The sequence below is a fragment of the Hipposideros armiger genome, unplaced genomic scaffold, assembly GCF_001890085.2.
Source record: "Hipposideros armiger isolate ML-2016 unplaced genomic scaffold, ASM189008v1 scaffold_880, whole genome shotgun sequence".
Taxonomy (NCBI): Eukaryota; Metazoa; Chordata; class Mammalia; order Chiroptera; family Hipposideridae; genus Hipposideros; species Hipposideros armiger.
In genome coordinates, this window is record NW_017732230.1 from 283,865 (window position 1) to 303,618 (window position 19,754).

Genomic DNA, 19,754 nt, shown 5'->3' on the forward strand with positions numbered 1-19,754 from the left:
AGTGAGATGGGGTTGTCTCCATTTAAGATGAGGAAGCTGAGGCTTAGAGGGGCTGAGACGATTTGCCCACTTCATCCCACCAGGGCAGCGGGGAAGGGCTCTGTGCTGGTGCGAAAGTCACACTCGGCGAGGCTGTGTGTGCACGGGCACACACGGGCATGTTTCCATCCAACTGGATGAACATGCGTGAGGACCTAAGCGTGAGTGTGTGTGTGCAGGTGTGAATAGGTGTGCGCTGTGAGTACGCAAGTGGCTGTGTCTGAGGTGTGGGGTGAAGAGGAAAACGTGCACGCCTGGGGAATGGTCATCATGCATGTGACATGCGACTCTGAGTGTGTGTGTGATCAGATGAGGAGGGAGGAGACATGTCCAACCCACGGAGACAGCCCAGAGCTCATCCAGATGCCAGGCGGGCCGGGCTCTGGGGAAGGAGGCTCCGGCGTGAGGGCTGCCTCTTGTCTTGGGGTCAAGGCCCACTCTCAGAGGGCTGCTGTGTGAGCCATGGCTCCAGGCCGGGGTTGGAGGTGCACGGCAAACCCAGCGCCCCAGCCTGTGGACAGATGCCTGTCCCCAAAACCCAGCCACACCCTCTGTGCAAATGCAGGGCTGCGTGAGCTGCTGGTGCAAGGCCAGGACCCTGAGCGGAGCCAGTGAGCTGCAGTGAGGGTGGCAACGCCCTGGCATCTTCGTCACAACTCCTGACAAGAGGCTTTGAACTTCGCTGCCAGTGGTGGTGGCCAGAGGCCAAGGTCATGGCATCACCAGTGTTGACTGAGGGGTCGTTGTCTAGGCAGAGCCTGCCATGGGGAAAGAAAGGGGTGGCCCTTGGGCTGTTCTTGCTTTTCTCTGTAAAGAGCATCTTCTGGGCGCGGTGGGTGGAGGGCTTGGGGGTGGGGCTTGGATTAGGCCCAGCTGCTTCACCTACTGGGAACTAGAGGTGCAGGGCCCAGCACCCACAAGCTTTTCCAGGCCTATTCCCATATAAGAGGCTTGGAAAAATGATTGACTCTAAAATATGAAAAGAGAAATTATAGAGCCGGAATTAATAAATGTTATAATTCATGCATTCAGGCTTAATTAATTATTAAATTTAAAAATCAAAACAATTTTATTATACTTGAAACCAATTTGTAGGCTTGGTTTCCTCATTTTGCAAACGTTCTCCTGTGTGCACATGGCCCTCTGGAAATCACAGCCAATTGTTAAAGACTGGTAGTCAAACAATTTACCAAGCAGAGTTTTAGAAATCCTTTCAAAGTTTAACAGAAAAAAAAAATTATATTTCTGTGGGAGTGCGGATGTGTTTTGTTTTAATATGTTGAAATGATTGGGGTGAGGCGTCCAAGGTCAGACTTGGGACTGGATTAGGGCTGTGACTGGGACGGGGTGAGTCTGGGCAAGGACCGCAGCTACCGGGTGTGAGGAAGCACTTTCATGTCCCAGGCACCGTGCCCTGCACTTGGCAGGCCTGATCTCGTGCAATCCTTACAAACACCTCTGTTGAAGGCACAGCTGGTGTTGTTTCAGGCGGGAGTTTTAGGTCCTCCAGTCGGTGGGGAAAGGGAAACGTGCCCATCATCATAAGGACCCTTGGGGATCTCTCAGGAAGTGCCCCGTGCTGGAGAAGGACATCTCATTAAGTGCCACACAGTACTGTGACATTGTTGGAACAATGCTGTTGAGGTCCAGATGCAGACCACATTGGTTAAAAAAAAAAATCCTTAAATACTAGAATCATCCTGTGTGTGGCAAGGTGCTCACGTGACAGGAGGCACATGGGGCCAGAGACCAACTGATTCCCGTCTCCCACACTCACGGCAGAGCTAGAGCATGTTAAGTGGGGGAGGGTGCCAGAGCACCAGCACCAACGCCAATGCTGGTATTACTGTTCTTCGTGCTTCCCCAACCCGGCTTGTATTTTTCAAGCGCTCATCACTGAATTTGCGTTCTCTAAACATGTTCACGATGCCTAGCCACTGTACCCTGGCAGCTTAGGGGAGCAATGCGCCGAGGCCAAAGTTACTCGGTTGGCCTGACCCCCCCATAGCCTTTGCTCTGACCTCAGCTCCCTTCTGTCCCTGCTCTCCAGCTGCATGTGGACAATGGACTGAAAGAGGCAGGCGTGGCCGTTGGGACCTCTGTCCTTCAGCTGTCAGAGGCTGATGCTGAATTAAGGCTGGGGCAGTGGGACTCTGGTACCTGCATGGGCTCAGTGAAGGCCTGGGTCTGGGGGGATCTTAGGTGGATAAGAAATGAGGAGGATGACGAGCACCATGTCCAGAACGATGCCTAGGGCTGGACAGAGAGGTCAGGGACCTGCAGGCCTGTAGCCCAGTCTGGACACCGCATCAAAAGCCGGAGGAGGCCGGAGGGCAGTGTGCCAAGTGACACTGCCTCCTTCCTTTGGGGTATGGGGTCAGGGAAGCCTCTGCTTCTCAACCAGCACCCTGACACCGGGGTGTAAAATAATCCCGGTTGTGATCACTGATGAGCATTAAGCTCGTCATGGACCAGCCACTGCTCTTGCTGTGTCCCCTGCATCATCTCAGTAACGCTCACCACAACCCTGGAGGGAAGGCCCTATTTCCACCTCCATTTTTCAGATGAGGAAACCGAAGCTCAAAGAAGTTGAGAGACTAGCTGAAGGTCACAGAGCTGGCAAACGGCAGAGTTGGGATCTGGTGGCAGATCTGTTTGTGTCTAAAGCTGGGCCCCTAACTCTGCCAGCCTCTCCAAGCCCAGCGGCTTAGCAGGGCTCTCGGCCAACTGCCCTGAGCTCCAGAGCTTGGGCTGAGGAAGAGAGGTGAGACTCCTGCCCTCTGTGCTCTGGCCTTGCATTTGCTTCTATTAAAGGAGACGAAACAAACCACCGCGGTGCTGGCCGGGGTTGACTCCAGCCACGGAAGGGGAAGCTGTGTCCTCTGGATGCCTCCAGGAGGCCACCATGGGGAGGGGGGCGGGCGGGGCAGGGGACACAGTGTTACCAGAATCCGATGGGCACAGGCCGTGAGGGGGATTTCCAGGGCCTTTGGAATTGGAGTGGGCAGAGAGGAGGACAATGGGCAATTCCCACAGGTCAGGCAGGGTGAGGCAGCGAGCTGGGGCAGGCGGTTATTCCTAGAACAAAATTCTGTCGGTAGGTCCAAGTGTACTTTTCTGGGGAGAAGGTCCACAGCTTTGCCCAGATTCTCAGAGAGGTTTATGACTCGGAAAAGCCCACAGCATATCTCATTGGTTCAGAGCATGGCTTTTGGTGTCAGAGAGACCTGGGTTCAAATCCCCATTCCTCCCTTTACTCACTGCGTCTGTAAGTAAATACCTTACTTTCTGAGCATCAGTTTCCCCATATGCCCAACAGGGATAAGGACATATTCCTCAAAGGCTTGGGAAGGGATTATGGCCCTGGCCCAGTGGAGGCACTCAGCACTCATCATTTCCCTTTGTGCCCCTTTTGCTTGAAGCAGATGCCCGAGTCTGCTGGCGGGATGTGTGATCGGTGCGGGCATTTTATTTGGCAGTTACAAGTGTGATATTATCCCTGACAAAGCCTTCATTATGGTGCTGCTAACAATACCACAGATAAGGCAGGGATGCTCTTGCGTGCCAGCCTCCAGGTGATTATAACATTTGGGTAAATTGCCTTTTGTCTCGTGGAGAGATGATAGCGGGAGGGGCTGTGCGGGAGACGCACTCAGCCATTTTGCAGAAGCCACAAGGGAAGCATCGTGGACGGACAGCCTGGGTTTTCGTCAGGAGGCCTGGTTGGCAGTGGGGAAGTGGAGTCCAGCCCCGGCTCTATCACACACAGGCTGTGTGCGGTCGGACAGGTGTTTTGTCTTCTCTGGGTCTCCGGTTTCTCACCTGGCAGGTGAAGGCAGTGGCTTCAAGGTTAGAGGAGTCTTGGTTTGTCAGTGACAATCAAAGACTCTGTCTTGTTCTTTTGGCCAGTTTTTTAGCAATAAAGCAGGCAGAGAACTCTAGAGAGAAAAAGAACCCCCCTGCAAATCTACCGTTTTGGAGGGTATTTTTAATTCTTTGGCCTCCAGGGAGGGTCCCGGGTCATTGGTTTTTTTTACTAGAAACCCCTGCCTCCCGATTAGGAAGAACTCCAAATTCCATCTTTAGATTGAATCCGGGTAGCCTGGGTTTCCAATCCGGGCTCTTTACTTATTCCCCTTTGTATTTTTGGCAAAACCTCAGGTTTTCACCCTTTTTAAATTTTTTGGGAACACCCTTCAGTTCCTTAATTTTAAAACGGAAATCTTTTACAAGGAACCCTATTTCAACAGGTTTCTTTGGGGACTTAATTAAATTCAAATCAATCTTTGAAAGGCCTCAAACCGTTCCCGGGACCATGTAAACCATGCGTTAATTCCGGTTATTCTTATCCTTGTTTTTCATCTGAAGAAAAATTATGGAACCCTTTGTATACAAATAGACCAATCCCGCCCCAGCCTTGTTAATGGTGCACTTTATTTTTTTATTCAATTAAAATTTTTATTCAATATTTAATTCATTCCCCTCCGTTTGGAATTTGGGGTGGTTTCAAGTTTTCATCTTTTTAAGTAATCCCAGGGGGACTTCGAAGGTCCAGGTGGTTTTCGTTTTTGGGTGTACACACCTTTCCTACAGTTGGATAGGAGCAGACAAGCACCCGGGTCTGGCTGTGGCCGTGCCCCTGCCTCTGTGGACATGACAGGTCATCTTAGACCTGGCCTGGCAAAGTACAAAAAGGAAAAACTCCGGAGGCAGAGGAGCCCGAGTGTGAATCCTGCCAAATTTCCTGGGAGGAAATTTTTAACCTCACTGACTCTCAGCTTCTTCATTTGTCAAACAGGGATCGTGCGACCACTCCCCTCCCCTGTAGTTGAGTGTCCCGTGCCTGGTAAATGCTCGGTTAAGGTTGACGCTCATCATGTCATCATCTTCATCCTCTCTGTCCTCATTCTGGGGCAGCCAGAGGCACCTCCCAAAGACTGCAAATCACAGAGGCCAGGCCCCCGTTTTGGACCCCAATTCACACCCTTTCTTCCCACTGTCCACTTAACTGAGCACACATTCAAATGAGGCTTGTACTCTTGATTTTAAATTCTGTCTGGAACCTACAGGTTCACGCGCAAAGGGGCCTTCTCTGCGAATAATCACTGGTATGCGATATTTTTAAGAAGCCCAAGCCATTGTTTCTGATTGAAGGAAAGTTGGTGCTATTTTGAAGAGCAGCACGATTAAGCGATTAAGCATTAAGCATGGCGTTATCTCTTTAACCGTTGGGAATTACACGCTGTTTGAAAGATTTGTGAGCTCTAGGACATTTGCCAGATGTGCTTGATTCGACATTTCAGACAACAAAGGGGATAATGTTGGCGGGAATCTCGACGGCATTTCTGATGATCAGGATATTCTTTGAGGATGGTACTGAGACCTTTCGGGGAAGAATTTCAGCTTTTACATCAACTAATTTGGGATGCTCACTCTCTGTCTCCCACAAAGCGAATTTAGTGCATTGTTCGTTGTATATGTTAAAATGGTTACGAGGTTTTTTTTCCTTTGAATATTAATAATGTGCCTTTCATCTGAGACACTCGCCTGGGGTGTCATTAATTGCCGGGGGTGGTGGTGGGGGGGGAGTAAGGATTAGTGGTGCAGTTCTTTTGCAAATGATTCCTGCTAGTAACGTTGAGGCAAGCAACAGCTACATGAAGACACACACGTACAAGCTGCTAACATGGCTCATCCTTTCTGAGAGGAATGAAAGGGGCGGGTAGGAGGGGAAAGGGTCAGAGTTCATGCCCCAGTTTCCCACCATCTTAAAGGCAATTATCGCAAATATCTTCGAATGCTTCTTCATTGGCCCATAGGGGGTAGAGGGCCCTTTATCAAACACAGTAGCATCTCAGTTTGGGAACTGTGTTATTTTTGTCTTACGACTCTAAAAATGGACCTTTTCATTCATTTAGGAACATCACTGCAGTCCCACGGGGTGTGCCAGGAACGGTGCCTGGTAGAGGGGCAAAGCTGTGAAGGAGGCATGGCCCTGTCTAGGAGCAGAGAGAGCTGAGGGAAGAATAAACTACGACGACACAAAGCTGACAAGAAGAACAAAAAGGACAGAGTTTGGGCAGGGTTGGGTTTGACTCTGACTCTCTCACCCGCTGTGGGACCAGGAGCAAGTCATTTACCTATCAGTCTGAGACCAGGTGTCCTCATTGCAAACCGTGGCTCCTGAAAATGACCCACGTGGGATGGGGGGACAGTGCAGAGGAAATGAGCAGGTAAGGCGCTTAGCAAGGGCCTGGCAAGAATCCCCACGACGATCATTCGTTGCCCTGGGCTGTGAATGAGAGCCACCTGTTTGAGACCCCTGATGCTTACACTTTTAAGCATTTTGAGGTGCAGAGAAATAATACAGTCATGTGCTGCATAACGACAGTTCGGTCGATGACAGACCGCATGTATGATGGTAGTCCCATAAGGTTATAATAGAGCTTAAAAAATTCCTATTACCTAGGCGGTGACATCATAGCCATTGCAAGGTCGTAAACTCTCATGTTTGTGGCGATGCTCGTGTAAACAAACCTACTGTGCTGCCAGTTGTATAAAAGTAGAGCGCACAGAATTATGTACAGTAAGTAAGACTTGACAATGGTGCTAACTGGTTTATGTATGTACTATACTTTTTCTCATTATTTTAGAGTATACTCATATATCTTGTGTTTACCGTGTCTCTTGATTGTGTCATTTTCTCTCATGCTTGACTTAATCTCGTGTTGTTTTGTATAGTAACAGGCTTGTAGCCGAGGAGCAGTAGGCTCTACCATGCAGCCTCGGTGTGCAGGAGGCTATACCATCTAGGTCTGTGTGAGTGCACTCTGTGATGTTCGTGCAACGATGAAATCACTTAATGACGCATTTCGCAGAATGTGTCCCCATCATTTAAGTGGTGCATGACTGCAATGGATCGCTTTTATTACTCAAAATAATGAGGTGTTTATCATGTGCCAGGGGCTGAACTTTGTATAATTTGTTGAAGAGTATGAGGGATGTGTAGGCAGGTCCTTTGCCCGCCCGTCTGCTTTTGTAAACATTTAATCAGCTCTGACTTGTGGGACTTGTATGAGGTACAGAGGCCCCAGGATGATGATGTCAGACATAGTCACATAGTGACTGCCTTCAAGAAGCTCCCTGTCTCGTGGGGGAGACACGCAAATAAAGCTCCTTCTACCGTCACAGGAGGGCTCGTAGAGTCACAGAGGAGGGACACCTAACTCAGACATAGTGGAGAAAGGGAGGGATGGAGGGAGAGGCAGGTTTGGGAAGGCTGCCTAGAACAATGGTCTACCAATGGCTGGTTCTGACCCTTAAGAGGGTTGTAAAATCAATTTAGTGCACAGCAATCAGCATTTAAGATAATTAAATAGATAGAAAATATCATCATATATCACATGTACAAAGAATACGTGTGTGTGTGTGTGTCTGTGTGTGTGTGTGTGTATGTGTACTGAGTCATGATATAAACCTTTCCTTACTGCCAGCCAGGGTCCAGAGGTTTGACAGTCACAATCCCAGAAAATTCTTGCCTGCCCGGATCCCCAAAGCCTGGCACATCGTAGGCCCTCAAAGACTTTTTGATGAGTGGAAGGATGGATTTAAATTCTCACAGCCATCCAGCAAGCAGGAACCATCCTCCCCAGTTAAGAAAGACATTCTCCATTCCCGAAAGCCCAGTTCTGGCAAACCCAGGTCAGCCAAGCATGCTTGCAGTTTGCCCCCTCAGCAGTCCGGGGATTCCCAGTCAGGCCTGAGGCCTGCTTCTCTGCGTGGGGAGAAGAAGCCAGCACAGGATGGGGGCGGGGCCGAGGCAGTTCTGGGGGGCAACCCCTCTTGGTGCCCCAGCCCGTGACCTCCTATAAAATGAGCCTCCCCGGCTCTGACCCACCCAGCTGCCATGTGCTGCATAATATCAGTGGCTCAGGCTGCTGTGTTTACTCTGGGATGGACTGTCACCCACCTCAGGCCCTCACTGGCCAGCACCCTTGTGCCTTTTTAGATGCCAGCAGGAAGCAGTGTTTATGGGGGCAGACCGGAAAGCAGGGGAGAAAGGGAAGACAGGAAGTGGACAGAAGCCTGAATCAGTCCCTGGCAGGGTGAGCTGAGTCAAGGGTAATGACTAGGTGGCCTCGAGCAGAGACTCCCTGTTAGTGGTTTGCAGGACACTCTGAACTTGATTTGTCCTATAATATCAGGACCAAAATATCCCTTGGCTACCTTTCTCCACTGTCATAGACTCTTAAGCTTGGAAAGACCCTAGAAATTATTCAGTCTAACGCCCTCACTTTATAGATGGAGAGAAAGAGGCCCAGAGAGGGAAGGCACTGGCCGACGGTCAGCCAGCAGGTAGCCTGAGAGCTGGGGCCAAGACCTGGAGCTTAGCAGGGGTTGGGGGTCCTTCAGGTGCCTCTCTCTTGACATCTTGCCAGAAGGATCTCCTATCTAAGTTTACCCGCTTCGGCCCCTTCTCTATATGTAACCAGAGAAATCCTTCTAAAGGACAAATCAATTACTACTCTACCTGCCTGAAACCTTTCTTGCTCCCCACTGCCCTCCAATGAAAAGATACCCACAATATTGCCTCCGCCCTGGGCTGCCTCCCTTGCTCATCTTCCCCTGACATCGTATCTCATGTCCTGAACTACTTGGTAGCCCCTTAGAGTGCAGAGCTCTCCCCCATCCCTAATCCTTTGCACATGCTGTTCCCTCTGCCTTTAACACTCTTGCCAACCCTGCTGCATTTGTCTGCTGTTCGTCAGGTTTCACATTAGATCATGCCGTTTCCAGGAAACCTCCCTGGCCTGCTGGCTGCCAGGGTTAGGTGTCCCTCCCAGGTCCTCCTGCAGCCACTCTGTGTTGTCATGACCCATTTTACTGTCTGTTTCTCCTGCTCCTTGAGAGAAGTTTCTATGACGCTGCTATCACTTTCATGCCTAATGCTAAGCCAGACCCAGAGCAAGTAATCAATAAGTATTTGTTGACCAGACAATCAAGCGCCAGTGTCCGTCCTTCTCCAAACTTCCTAAGAACGGTCTTCCCTTCCCATGACACATTTTCTAAAGACTATTTTTTAAGAGCAGTTTTAGGTTCACAACAAAATTGAGAGGAAGGTGCAGATGTTTCCCATATACCCCCTGCCCCCCCACATGCATAACTTCCCCAATTATCAACATCCCCACCAGAGCGGTACATTTGTTACAACTGATGAACCTACATTGACACATTGTAATAGTTTACATCATGGTTCACTCTTGGTGTTGTACATTCTATGGTTTTGGACAAATGTATAATGACATGCATCCCTCATTATAGTATACAGAGTATTTTACTGCCCTAAAAATCTTCTGTGCTCCATCTATTCATCCATATAATGCATTTTAAAGTTTATCATCAGTCATGGCTTTTGCCCACAGATTTTTGTGAACATAATTTCTGATTCCCCAGGTACACCATGCTTTTATATACCTCTGTGTCTTTGCACATGCTGTTCCCTCTGCCTGGAATGTCCTCCCCCACCATTCCTGTTTATGAAAGCCCCACTCATTCTTTAAGATCCATCACTTCTGAGCCCTTTTTTTCTGACACTCTCCATCTTAGCCAGGTGATCAATTCCTCATCCTTAATACCCCTTCATCCTCCAGGGTTTTTCCCCCACTAGGGCCCACATCACATTATATTGAGGTTGTATGTTTCTGTGTCTGTCTCCCCCACTAGACTATGAATCTCTATGGGACCAGGATGTCACCTTAGTGCGGCAAGACTACAATACAGTTCAAATCTAAAAATAAAAGCTAAAAACGAGTCACTTGCAATGTACCACAATTGAAGAAAGGTTATACTAACATAAAATTCCCAAAATACGTTCCGTGGAACCCTAGTTCCATAAAAATGCTCCCTGCTTCCGCATCTCCCAACCAGTCAATACAGTGGGGGGTGTGAGAGGGAACACCACCTTACTGCATAAATTTCCGTATAGGGAGAGGAGGCTCTCAGCAGCCAGTACAGGCTTTCTGGTCTACCTGGCAGTTTCCTTCTCATTATAGAGCAGGGTTTCTTGACATGGGTCATTAGAGGGACCATTAACCTCTAAGACTATATTGCAGAACTCATATATGTGTGTGTATGTGTTTATGTGTGTGTGTACACATGTATGCTTGTGCGTGCACGTGTAGGCGTTTGTCTGGGAGAAGGGTCCACAGTGTTTGTTATTCCTAGTGGGACTGTGACTCTAGAAAAGAAAACGGTTAGGAATCACCTTATTAAAGGAAAATGTTCATGTTCTTCTGTGGCTAGTGGCCTCCTGCAAGTTTGGTCACGGTCAGCTTATGTTCACTCTCCAAGCTGAGGCTCTGGAACCTCCAAGGTCCTCCGCTGGCTGAGGGGCCAACCAGTCCCTTGGGACTCATGGCATCACTCACGTCTAGGCCTTTACCTGCGCTGTCTCCTCTGGCTGGAAGACCTCTTCCAAAGCCTTGTGGTCAATTCCCAATTATTCTTTGGGCCTCAGCTATGCTGTCATTTCCTTCTTGAAACCTTTTCTGAACTTTCAGTTCTCGATTAGGTGTCCCTTCTTTGTGCTGCCACAGCATGAATCCCTCCCTCCCTGGGACCCGCCAACCCCTCGCCCCATCTAGGGCCATGTTTCTCCCTTTCGTTGTGCTTATTCCAGGATGTAATCAGCTGTTTCTAGTACTTGTCTGCTACCTATCAAAATATACACTCCATGAAGGAAGGGGGTTCGTGTCTAGCTTTGCTAGGTTTGGGTGCCTCGTATCCAGCATATAGTAGGTAGTAGGTGTTCATTAAATATGAGTTGAAGTGGGGGAGCATGCAAAAATAAGGATGTTGACCTTTTCGGTGCTATCTGTATGTGCTGTCATAGTCAGACCACTGATGTTATAACTATGTATAGATTTGACAGTCACGAGAATTCCAAACAGCGAAACAGAGAATCAGCTTTTGTCTTTCACCAGCCAAAGCTTCTTGCTCGCCAAATGCATGCGTGTGTGCGCACACACATGCACAGATCTATGTGTGGATAAAAGGAGAGGAAGCATGTGCCACCGGGCATCAGAAGAAACGTACCTGCATTTCTCAGAAAGCGATTATTATAGTCCTTGACCACCCTTGTGATCGGGTTATAGAAGCCGTCTCCACAATCGTAACAGCCTTTAGGGATTTTTCTAGGCGGGTCCACATTGGTGAGTTGAGAGATACCTAGAGAGGATATAATGGGTAATTAACTCACCACCAAGGCCAAATTCAAACCCAGTCCCCTCCGAAGTCCACTTTTGGCTGGTTGCTTATGTGAGTGTTGGCTCCGCTGTTGGACTAAACACTCCCCATTGAGGGCACGGAGCAAAAGCAGCAGGGGCAGTGCCCAGAAGGAGCTTCCTGACAATGGCTCCCAGGAGGGGCTTGGGAACTAGACTTCCGTCCTCTTTCTTTGACTCCATCTTCCATTTCTAGGGACACCATGACAAGGGCACACTTTCTGGAGTCAGAGAGGACCTGAGCCTCCCTGCGAGTCGGCTATGTCCGTGGATAGAAGGCATGTCTAGGAGAGGATGGCATTCAAGGTGTAGGTAAAGGCCGGAGGCGTAAGCCATCACGCTTTACTCGGGAATCCTATGGAGCAGGGCAGGTGTAAGGAAGGACGGTAGGAGAGAACTGAATCGGGGGGCAGGGATCAGGTAATGGGGAACCTGGACTCTCACCGAAATTACCATAATAGCTGCCACTTGTTGAGAGCTCATGATGTAGCAGGGATTGTGCTCAGCGCTTAACTCCTACTATTTCACTTAATTCTCACAGCAACCCTGTATCTCTGTTTTACAGACAAGAAAACTGAGGCTCAGAGAGGTCAAGTAACTTGCCCAAGGTTATCCAGCTAGGAAGCAGCCAGATACTCAGTTTTGTAACCTATATGTCAAGCAGCCAACATCAGGGGAGGAGAGGGCCTGGGCACCACCCTCAGGACTGGGGACATTGGAACCACTGTGAAAGAAAGAGGAGTCGGTGCACCTTCTAGGCCATGCCACTCTGTATGTTATGTATCTTGGAATGCGCAGGCCTGAGTGAAGGGTACAGGTTAGAATAAATAACTTCCCGGGTTCTGTCTAATGTGTGGTTCCTATAATTCTCTGTCCTCTGGACTGAGGGCTGCATGCCTACTGAGCACATGGCACCATGCTCACAGCTCAGGGTCCTGCACATAGTAGGTGCTCTTATGTTGGTTAATAATGATAACTAGGTACACCATTTACCAATGATTACTGAGCACGTACTCCATGCCAAGTGCTTTCCAGGCATTCTTTCCCTACAGCCTCATGCTCCTGCCCATCTCACAGATGCTCAGAGAGGTGAAGGGGCAGCCTTAACCCTCTCCCTGCCCTTACAGTGTCTGCCCCAGGGTTGAGAGGTGGCTGTTGGAGAGGTCTGCAGAGTGCTGGGTGGCTTGGGAAGAAAGTGGGTACTTAGGATCGAGCTGCTCTGCTGGAAGTCCAGAGGAGGAGAAGGGAAGGGGACAGGGACGGGGCTGCACTGCCTTCAAGTCTGACAGAGGCCCAGCTCTGGCAAAACCAGCTGCTGTGTGAGATCTGAGGGCCTCCAGCTAGGGGCTCTTTGCTTCCAGGCCTCCGTTGGGGTGAAGAGCCCCAGACAAAGTCCAGGCCCCCTCGTAACACCTGGACTGGTGGCATTTTGAAGGCAGAGCCTGTGTCCTCTCAGCTCTTGGTCCCCCGGGGCCCAGCCAATGTCTGACACAGAGTAGGTGCTCAGGAAATGTTAATGTCATCACCTTAACCCCCCTAAGTGCACCCCATCACCCTCCACTGTGATGCCACTATCATCATCCCTGTTTGATATCAATTCTTTATTGAGCATCTACTATGTGCCAGACAATGTTCTAGGCACTGGGGACACAGTGGTGAATGAGACAGAGACCCTGCCTTCATGGAGCTCACAGTTGGCTCTGGAAGAGAGATACTGAGCACTCACGATAGAACTCTGGGCGAAAACCAGGGCTGCTTTGTGATATGCCATAGGGAGACCTGGCCTAGTCTGGGAAGGGGTCCAAGAAAAAGGGACATTAAGCTGAGACCTGAAGGATGGGAAAGGAGTTACTTAGGTTAAGAGAAAGGGTTAGAGCATTCCAGACAGAGGGAATTCAGGAAAGAGCATGACCCCTTCGAGGACTAGAGAGAAAGCGAGCATGGCAAGGGAGGAGAGAGAAAATCCGAGAAGGGTGGGAAGCACAGGATGAGGCTGGGGACATCAAAGCCAGGGAATGTAAGCCATTTTAAGACTCTGGAACCTTCAGCGTAGTGAGGAGGCACCGAACGGGGTATGAGTGGTGTGTGTGTGTGTGTGTTGTGGCGGGGAGGTTGGCAATCAGATGACAGTTCTTCAAAGATGAAAATAGCTGCAGGGAGGCGATTGGCCCGGAGGAGGTGCGAAGCATGGATCTTGGAAGATCAGGTAAAGGAGGGGAGAGGATGAAAATCTGGAACAGGGCAGTGGCAGAAAGAATGAAGGAAACCCAGCTTGGCACACGGAGGTGCTCAGTAAACACTTGTTCAACGAACGAGTGAGTAGAATATATTTAAGAGGCAGAATTCATAGGACCAGGTGATGGACTGCAGGGTTAGGCTGGTCTGGGGAGATGGGAGTGATGGTCTCCAAGGGAGCATCACTGGGGGACAGTGGGCTGATGGGGGCCGGGGGTAATGAATTCAGTGCAGACAAGTTGAGGGATGAGCAGATATAGGTGTTGGGGAGGCTGGATGTAGGCATCTGAGGCTTGGGGCTTTGATTTCAGTTTGGAAGCTGACGGTAACTGAAGGCTTAGAAGTGAATCAGCTTGTTTAGGGAGAGGGCACAGAGTGATAACAGAAGAAGGCCTAAGCCAGAGAGTGCTGGGGAACCCGAAAATTAATAATTGGGGGGAGGAGGAGCTGGCAAAGAGCCTGGGAATAGGGACAAAAGTGGAGAGTGAAGTGCCAGGAAAGCAAAGGAAGAGAAGGCTCGCCTGGTCAACTAGCTGGCCGAGGTCACACAGCCAGGGTTTGCACTCAGGACAGCCTGACTCCAACCCCGGTGCACTCTGGAGGCTTCTGCCGTCATGGAGGTGGACTCTTTAGCTATTAACCCAGACCTTCCGGGTCCACGCCCTGTCAACTACACCACGTTATCTTCTAAGTTGATTTTTACAGTTTGCAAAGTCATTCTCCCACCTGCCGTTTTGGATAGACTGCCTGCCCTTTCTAGCGCCAGAGCCTGGCTCTCGGGCGTTCTGCGGCCCCTGCCCGATTCCTCCTCTCCTTTGGGTGACTTCAATAGGCCACAGCCCACTTATTCAAAACTGTCTTTTGTGTTCATCTCATTCTGGGTGTGAAGGAAAAGGGAGGGTGCCAGGCTACCTGTAGGCTTCAGGCCGTGGCAGATCTCGGTGTAAAACCTCCGATCGTAGGTGTCGCAGTAATGCCAGTTCTTTGCATCATACTGCAGCCCATCCGAGAAGGTGTACGTGCCCTGGAAGACAAGGAGCCCACGGGAGCGTCTGAGGAAGTCCTTCCTTTGCCAAGGAGGGACTTACATCAGGGAAGAGGCGGCTTTCTCATTGCCACAGAAAAGAAGTGATACCTGTCACAGTTATGGCTGTGACGATTAGAAGGGATGGGTATAAAGAGCTCAGCTTGGTGCCTGGCGCTCAAAATATGGCAACTCACTGTGTGACCTTGGGCAGATGACCTACCTTCTCTAGCCCTTGGTTTCCTCATTTGTAAAATTAGGAATAATAATGGTACCTATTTAATAGGGTTGGTTCCATGAGACAGTACATGTAAAGCATTTAGCATAGTGCCTGGCATATATTATAGTAAGCACTCAATAAATGTTAAGTTACTATCATCCTTTTAAGGTTATTATAGCTAAAAAGGTCAGAGCCATCATCAGTCACAGCCCTTTGTCCAAACATGTACATTCTGCTTTCGCTGCCTTAGTGCTAAAGGAAGCCCAGGATGTAGACATCGCATTGGCCTGAACATCAGGAAACATGGGTGGAAATTCCAATACTATTAATTCACCGTGTGACCTTGGGTAAATCACATCCCCTTCCTGGGGCTTGGATTCTCCAAGCTGTAAAACAAGGAGTGTTTCTTAACCTTTTTTAGGTCATGAGCCAGCTCTGTACACAGCCTTAGTGAAACTGATGGAAGCTGTGGGTCCTTCCCCCAGAGAAAACTATGATCCCCCCCCCACCCCACAGAAACTTTTCTGTATAAGACAGCAGCTTTCACTGACTCCCTGAATTCTATTTGTGGCCCACAAATTCAAGGTTAAAAATCCTTGGATTAGATGACTTATCATGATAGTAGTAATGGAGTGGCAGTAACAGTATGAGCTAACATTTACTGAGTGCCTGCTGTGCACAGGTACTGAGCAAAGCATTCACATATACTGCCTCCTTGGCTCTCACAGCCATCCTAGGAGGTGCCTTGAGCTATTGTGACAGGCTGAATGATGGTCCCCAAAGATGCCCACGTCTAATTGCTGGAACCTGTGAATCTGTTGACTGTACATGGCAAAGAGGGCTTTGCAGATGTGACTCAATTAAGGATCTTGAAGTGGTGAGATGACCCTGGATTATTTTGGGGGAGGGGCAATATAATCATGAGGGTCTTTATAAGAGGGAGGCAAGGGTCAGAGTGATAGAAGACAAGGTGATAGCAAATGCAGAGGCAGAGAAGATGTGATGATGGAAGTGGAGGTCAGAGTGATGCCTGACCACGAGCAAAGGAATGTAGGCAGCGTCTAGAAGCTGGAAAAGGCAAGGATATGGATTCTCCCATAGAGCCTCCAGAAGGAACGCAGCCCTGCTCACCTATTTTAGACTTCTGACTTCCAGAGCTGTAAGATAAGTTTCTGTTGTTTTAAGGCACTGAGTTTGTAGTAGTAGCAGCAATAGGAAACTAAGAAACTCTTGTCCCCAATTTATTAAACAAGGAACAGGAGTCTCAGAAAGAAGAAGTCATAGGCCCAAGGTCACACAATTAGTGGTGTAACAGGATTCAAACTCATTATGGCCTCTCCAGGGGCCCCTCTGGATCGAGAGGGAGAGGACGCCAGAGCCCTGGAGGTCGAGAGGAGGGGAGAAGAGGGCACCAGATGGGGGAGTCTAGGTGCTGCATGTGTCAGCAGGGGCTCCTCCTGTCTGAGGCTTTCCCCTCCGCAGCCCCCCTCCCAGACTGATCACCTTAACCACCAATCCATTTTCCCAAATGGCATCATATTGGCTCCCGCTGGGGAAGTACAGTGTTCCTTGGCCGTGAAACACGCCATCCTTCATTTCCCCAACGTATCTGGTTTCGGTAGGGAGGATGTATTCCGCGTGGCCCTCCATCCTGTAAGGACAAAGGGACATGGCTGAGCCCTGCATGGCAGCTGGAGGATCAGAGCTGGCAGGCATGGGAGAGCAAGGGGGAGCCCCATTCTTGGGTGTCTCAAACTTTCATGTCCCAGCAATATTCTGCTCAAAACCAAAATGTTTGCTTTGTTCCCCTCAAAAGCTCAGAAATAAGAGGGGCTGTGTTGTTGAAGCGGGATGGGCAGAGTTTGGTCTTTTCCTGCTTCCCTTCACCTAGAGGCTGTCCTGGAGTTGATGCTTTCCCTGGGAATGCCCTTTGGTAGGCCCAGAGAGGGAACAGATGTGCCCAAAGCATCCACAGTAAGCACTGTGAGGCAGGGACTAGGGCCACATTTCCCGGCAGCTGGCTCTGTGTCTTCCCTGCCAAGACCAGCTCACCCCTACCCATTATACCACAAGCGGGATATTTGGAAAAGTATGAAATTTGGACAGAATACATGGGTTTGAATCTACTTCACCATTTCCTAGATGTATAATATCATCTCGGAGATTTCCTTAAACCTTTCTGTTGGTCTGTTTTCCTTCCTTCCTTTGTGTCTTCCTTGTTTCCAACAAATATTTACAGTGCACCTACTATATGCCAGGTGTCTTGTTGAATATGGTCTGCTGGATACAACGTGGACACAACCATGTTTAAAGCAGGTTCTGTCCTTGCCCTCAGGGTGGGGCTCACAGTCTATTGGGGGCACAAATAAGCAATTACATAATGTGTGGTAAGTGCCATGCAGGGGGAAGACAGGCCTCCACAGGAGCACTGGGCAGGGACATTTCAACCAGGTGACCAGTTGACCAGTTTCTTCATGTGTGAAAGCCTGAAGTTAATGCCCAAGATTAGCCCAGATAATGTGTAACAGTTTTCCTAGTCAAGGGCCTGACATATAGTGAATGCGTAAGACATATGCTTTCATTCATTCCTTCATTCATGCTCCATTCTTCCCCACTAGCTGGAAGTCACCGCTCCTAACTTCTTTAGGCTTTTGTTTGTGCCTCTGTTGGATGCTTAGCACCTTCTGCCTTGCATCATAATTGTATACCTCATCTCCCCTATTTAATCAAAGCATCCTGAGAAGATTACTTTGGTGTCCTCTGCTCTTAGAATCATGTTTCTTCTTAAACAGGTGCTCTGTAAACATCTGCTGAGTAAGAAATGAAGGAAACAGAAAGGCCAGTGAGCTGACTGAATGGATGACAGGTGCCACTATAGCACAGGTTCAAAGCATGGGAGCAATGTGGTTAAAACGCAGCTTCTGAGCCATGCCGGCCTGGAGTCCAGGCCTGGCTCCACCTTTCTGTGTCTGTGACCTTGGACAAGCTCCTTCACCTCTCTGAGTCTGAGTTTCTCATGTGTAAAATGGGGATAATGACAAGAATCCCCCAAAGTTGTTGAGAAAATTAAATGAGATAATGGCTGGGAAACTATAGCAGAATGCCTGGCATACGCTGAACTCAAAACCTATTTTGCTTTTACTCTACTGCAAGACATTGGAGGAAGAAGAAGCCCTTCTTTCCTCTACCTCTTTGCTTGAGATCACATCATTTCTAGGTATAGTTTCCATATAAATCCTTCTTTGAAATTAGACACCCCCTCCCTTTTCTTTTTTTTACTGCAAATTGGACATCATCGTCCTTCTACAGACCTTCTGCAGACATCTCCAGCTCCCCCAAAATGGAACTCCATTGTCCTCCCCCAAAGCAGTCCTTCCTCAGAGTTTTCAATTTCCATGAATGGCATCAGAATCCTCCAAGTTCAAAGCCTGGAGCTGGGTATTGGGCTGGGCCTGGAAGCAGTCTCTCAGTGGGACTGGGAGCCAATCAGTTCCCAAGTCCTGACAATGAAATCCCAACTTCTTAATTTTTCTCTTTTCTGAAGCCCCACTGATTCTGCCTTGGTCCAGGGTCCTGCTGTCTCGTACTGGGACTTCTGCAATGGGCTCTGACCTGATTTCCCCATCTCCACTTTGCCTCCCTCTCCCCCCTCTCCTTCCCTCTCTCCTTTCTACCCTTCTTCTCTTTCTCCCTCCCTTCCACTTTTATTTATTCAAGGCGAAAAGCCTTCAATCGAAATTCAAGTAAGTTAAAAAGAATAAAGGCAGAGCTACTTTATCATGAAGACTTCACTCCATCATGAGGAGACAATGACCATATCTCAACTACCATTCATTCATTCTCTCATTCATTCATTCTCTGATTAATTTATTCAGCCAACATTTACCGAGTGCCTAGCAGGTATATGCACTATGAGGAGGGATGCAGAGATAAGAGAAATTAGATTCCTAAGGCCCAGCCCTGCCAAGGATCTATCAATGGCTCCGCCCACCCATAGAATTGTGCACAGCATTGAAATCTCTGTACACCAGAACCCAGACCCATCGTTCCAGCTCCTGCTCCCACCCTCCTCTAGGCACATCCTACATTCCAGCCAAACTGAACTGCCTGCTCTTATAAGCCCTTTGAGATTTTGCTCCTGCTGTTCACTCTGCCTGGAAACATTCTTCACCTTGCATGTCCTCCCCAGCCTCTAGGGCCCAATTCAAATATGATCTCCTCCACAAAGGCTTCAGGGACTGCCCCAACTCAGTGTGTCCTCTGTAGGGGCCCAGCAGCGGGGCTCTATAGGAGAGAGCTCTGCCAAATGCCAACTTGGTGACTTTGCGCAAGTTATGTAATTACTCTGAGCCTCACTTTTCCACCTGGAGATGATGATATCTATCTCATAGGTTTGCTGTGAGGAGGGAAAGAGCCAGGTAAAGCCACTCTGTGAAATTATCTCCTCATTTATTACTTGTTGGCAATATGCCAACTAGGTTATACGCTCCATGAGAGCAAGGATCTGGACATGTTTAATATTCTTATCCCCATATCTAAAAATGACAGATAGCAAACATGCATACACACGAGACATATGGAATGAATGGATCTCAGCTCTGCCGCTTGAGCCAGTTACTTCACTTTTCTGGGTCTCATTTTTCTGAACTGTAAAATGGGAATGGACAATCCCTACCTGAAATTGTTGTTCTGGAAGTGAAAAGGGATAAAGTTTGTGAAAGTGTCTGGTACAAGTCCTTTTCAAAGGCAAAAAAAATCGATGTCAGATGTTCAAGACATAGTGAATCAAATAAGGCCCTTACCTGCCATCTACATATTCCCCAATATATTGGCTCCCGGTGTACTGCATGGTGCCTGCCTCTAGCTTCCAGCAGTTGGGCTTTCAGTCTCAGTAAATACCGCCTCACTATGACAACCAGGAGGGATGGGCGGAGCCGAAACGAAGCCTCGCCCT

General features: G+C 48.9%; 1 protein-coding gene across 4 annotated transcripts in view; it reads right to left on the reverse strand.

Annotated features, from left to right (window-relative positions):
• The window catches only part of MORN5 (MORN repeat containing 5), a 36,191-nt gene that overhangs the window by 12,645 nt on the left and 3,792 nt on the right, over positions 1-19,754 (reverse strand). Inside the window, exons 1-5 of one of the 4 annotated variants that reach the window (XM_019630027.1) lie at positions 19,603-19,748; positions 16,304-16,451; positions 14,469-14,580; positions 11,134-11,265; positions 3,269-3,977 (exon numbers count right to left, since the gene is read on the reverse strand). In XM_019630027.1, coding sequence (XP_019485572.1) covers positions 3,919-3,977; positions 11,134-11,265; positions 14,469-14,580; positions 16,304-16,451; positions 19,603-19,649 — 498 coding nt within the window. In that variant the 5' untranslated portion in view covers positions 19,650-19,748 and the 3' untranslated portion in view covers positions 3,269-3,918. Of the gene's footprint in view, positions 1-3,268; positions 3,978-11,133; positions 11,266-14,468; positions 14,581-16,303; positions 16,452-19,602; positions 19,749-19,754 lie in introns of those variants that run through there. The other 3 variants (XM_019630026.1, XM_019630028.1, XM_019630029.1) reach the window with 3 other exon arrangements.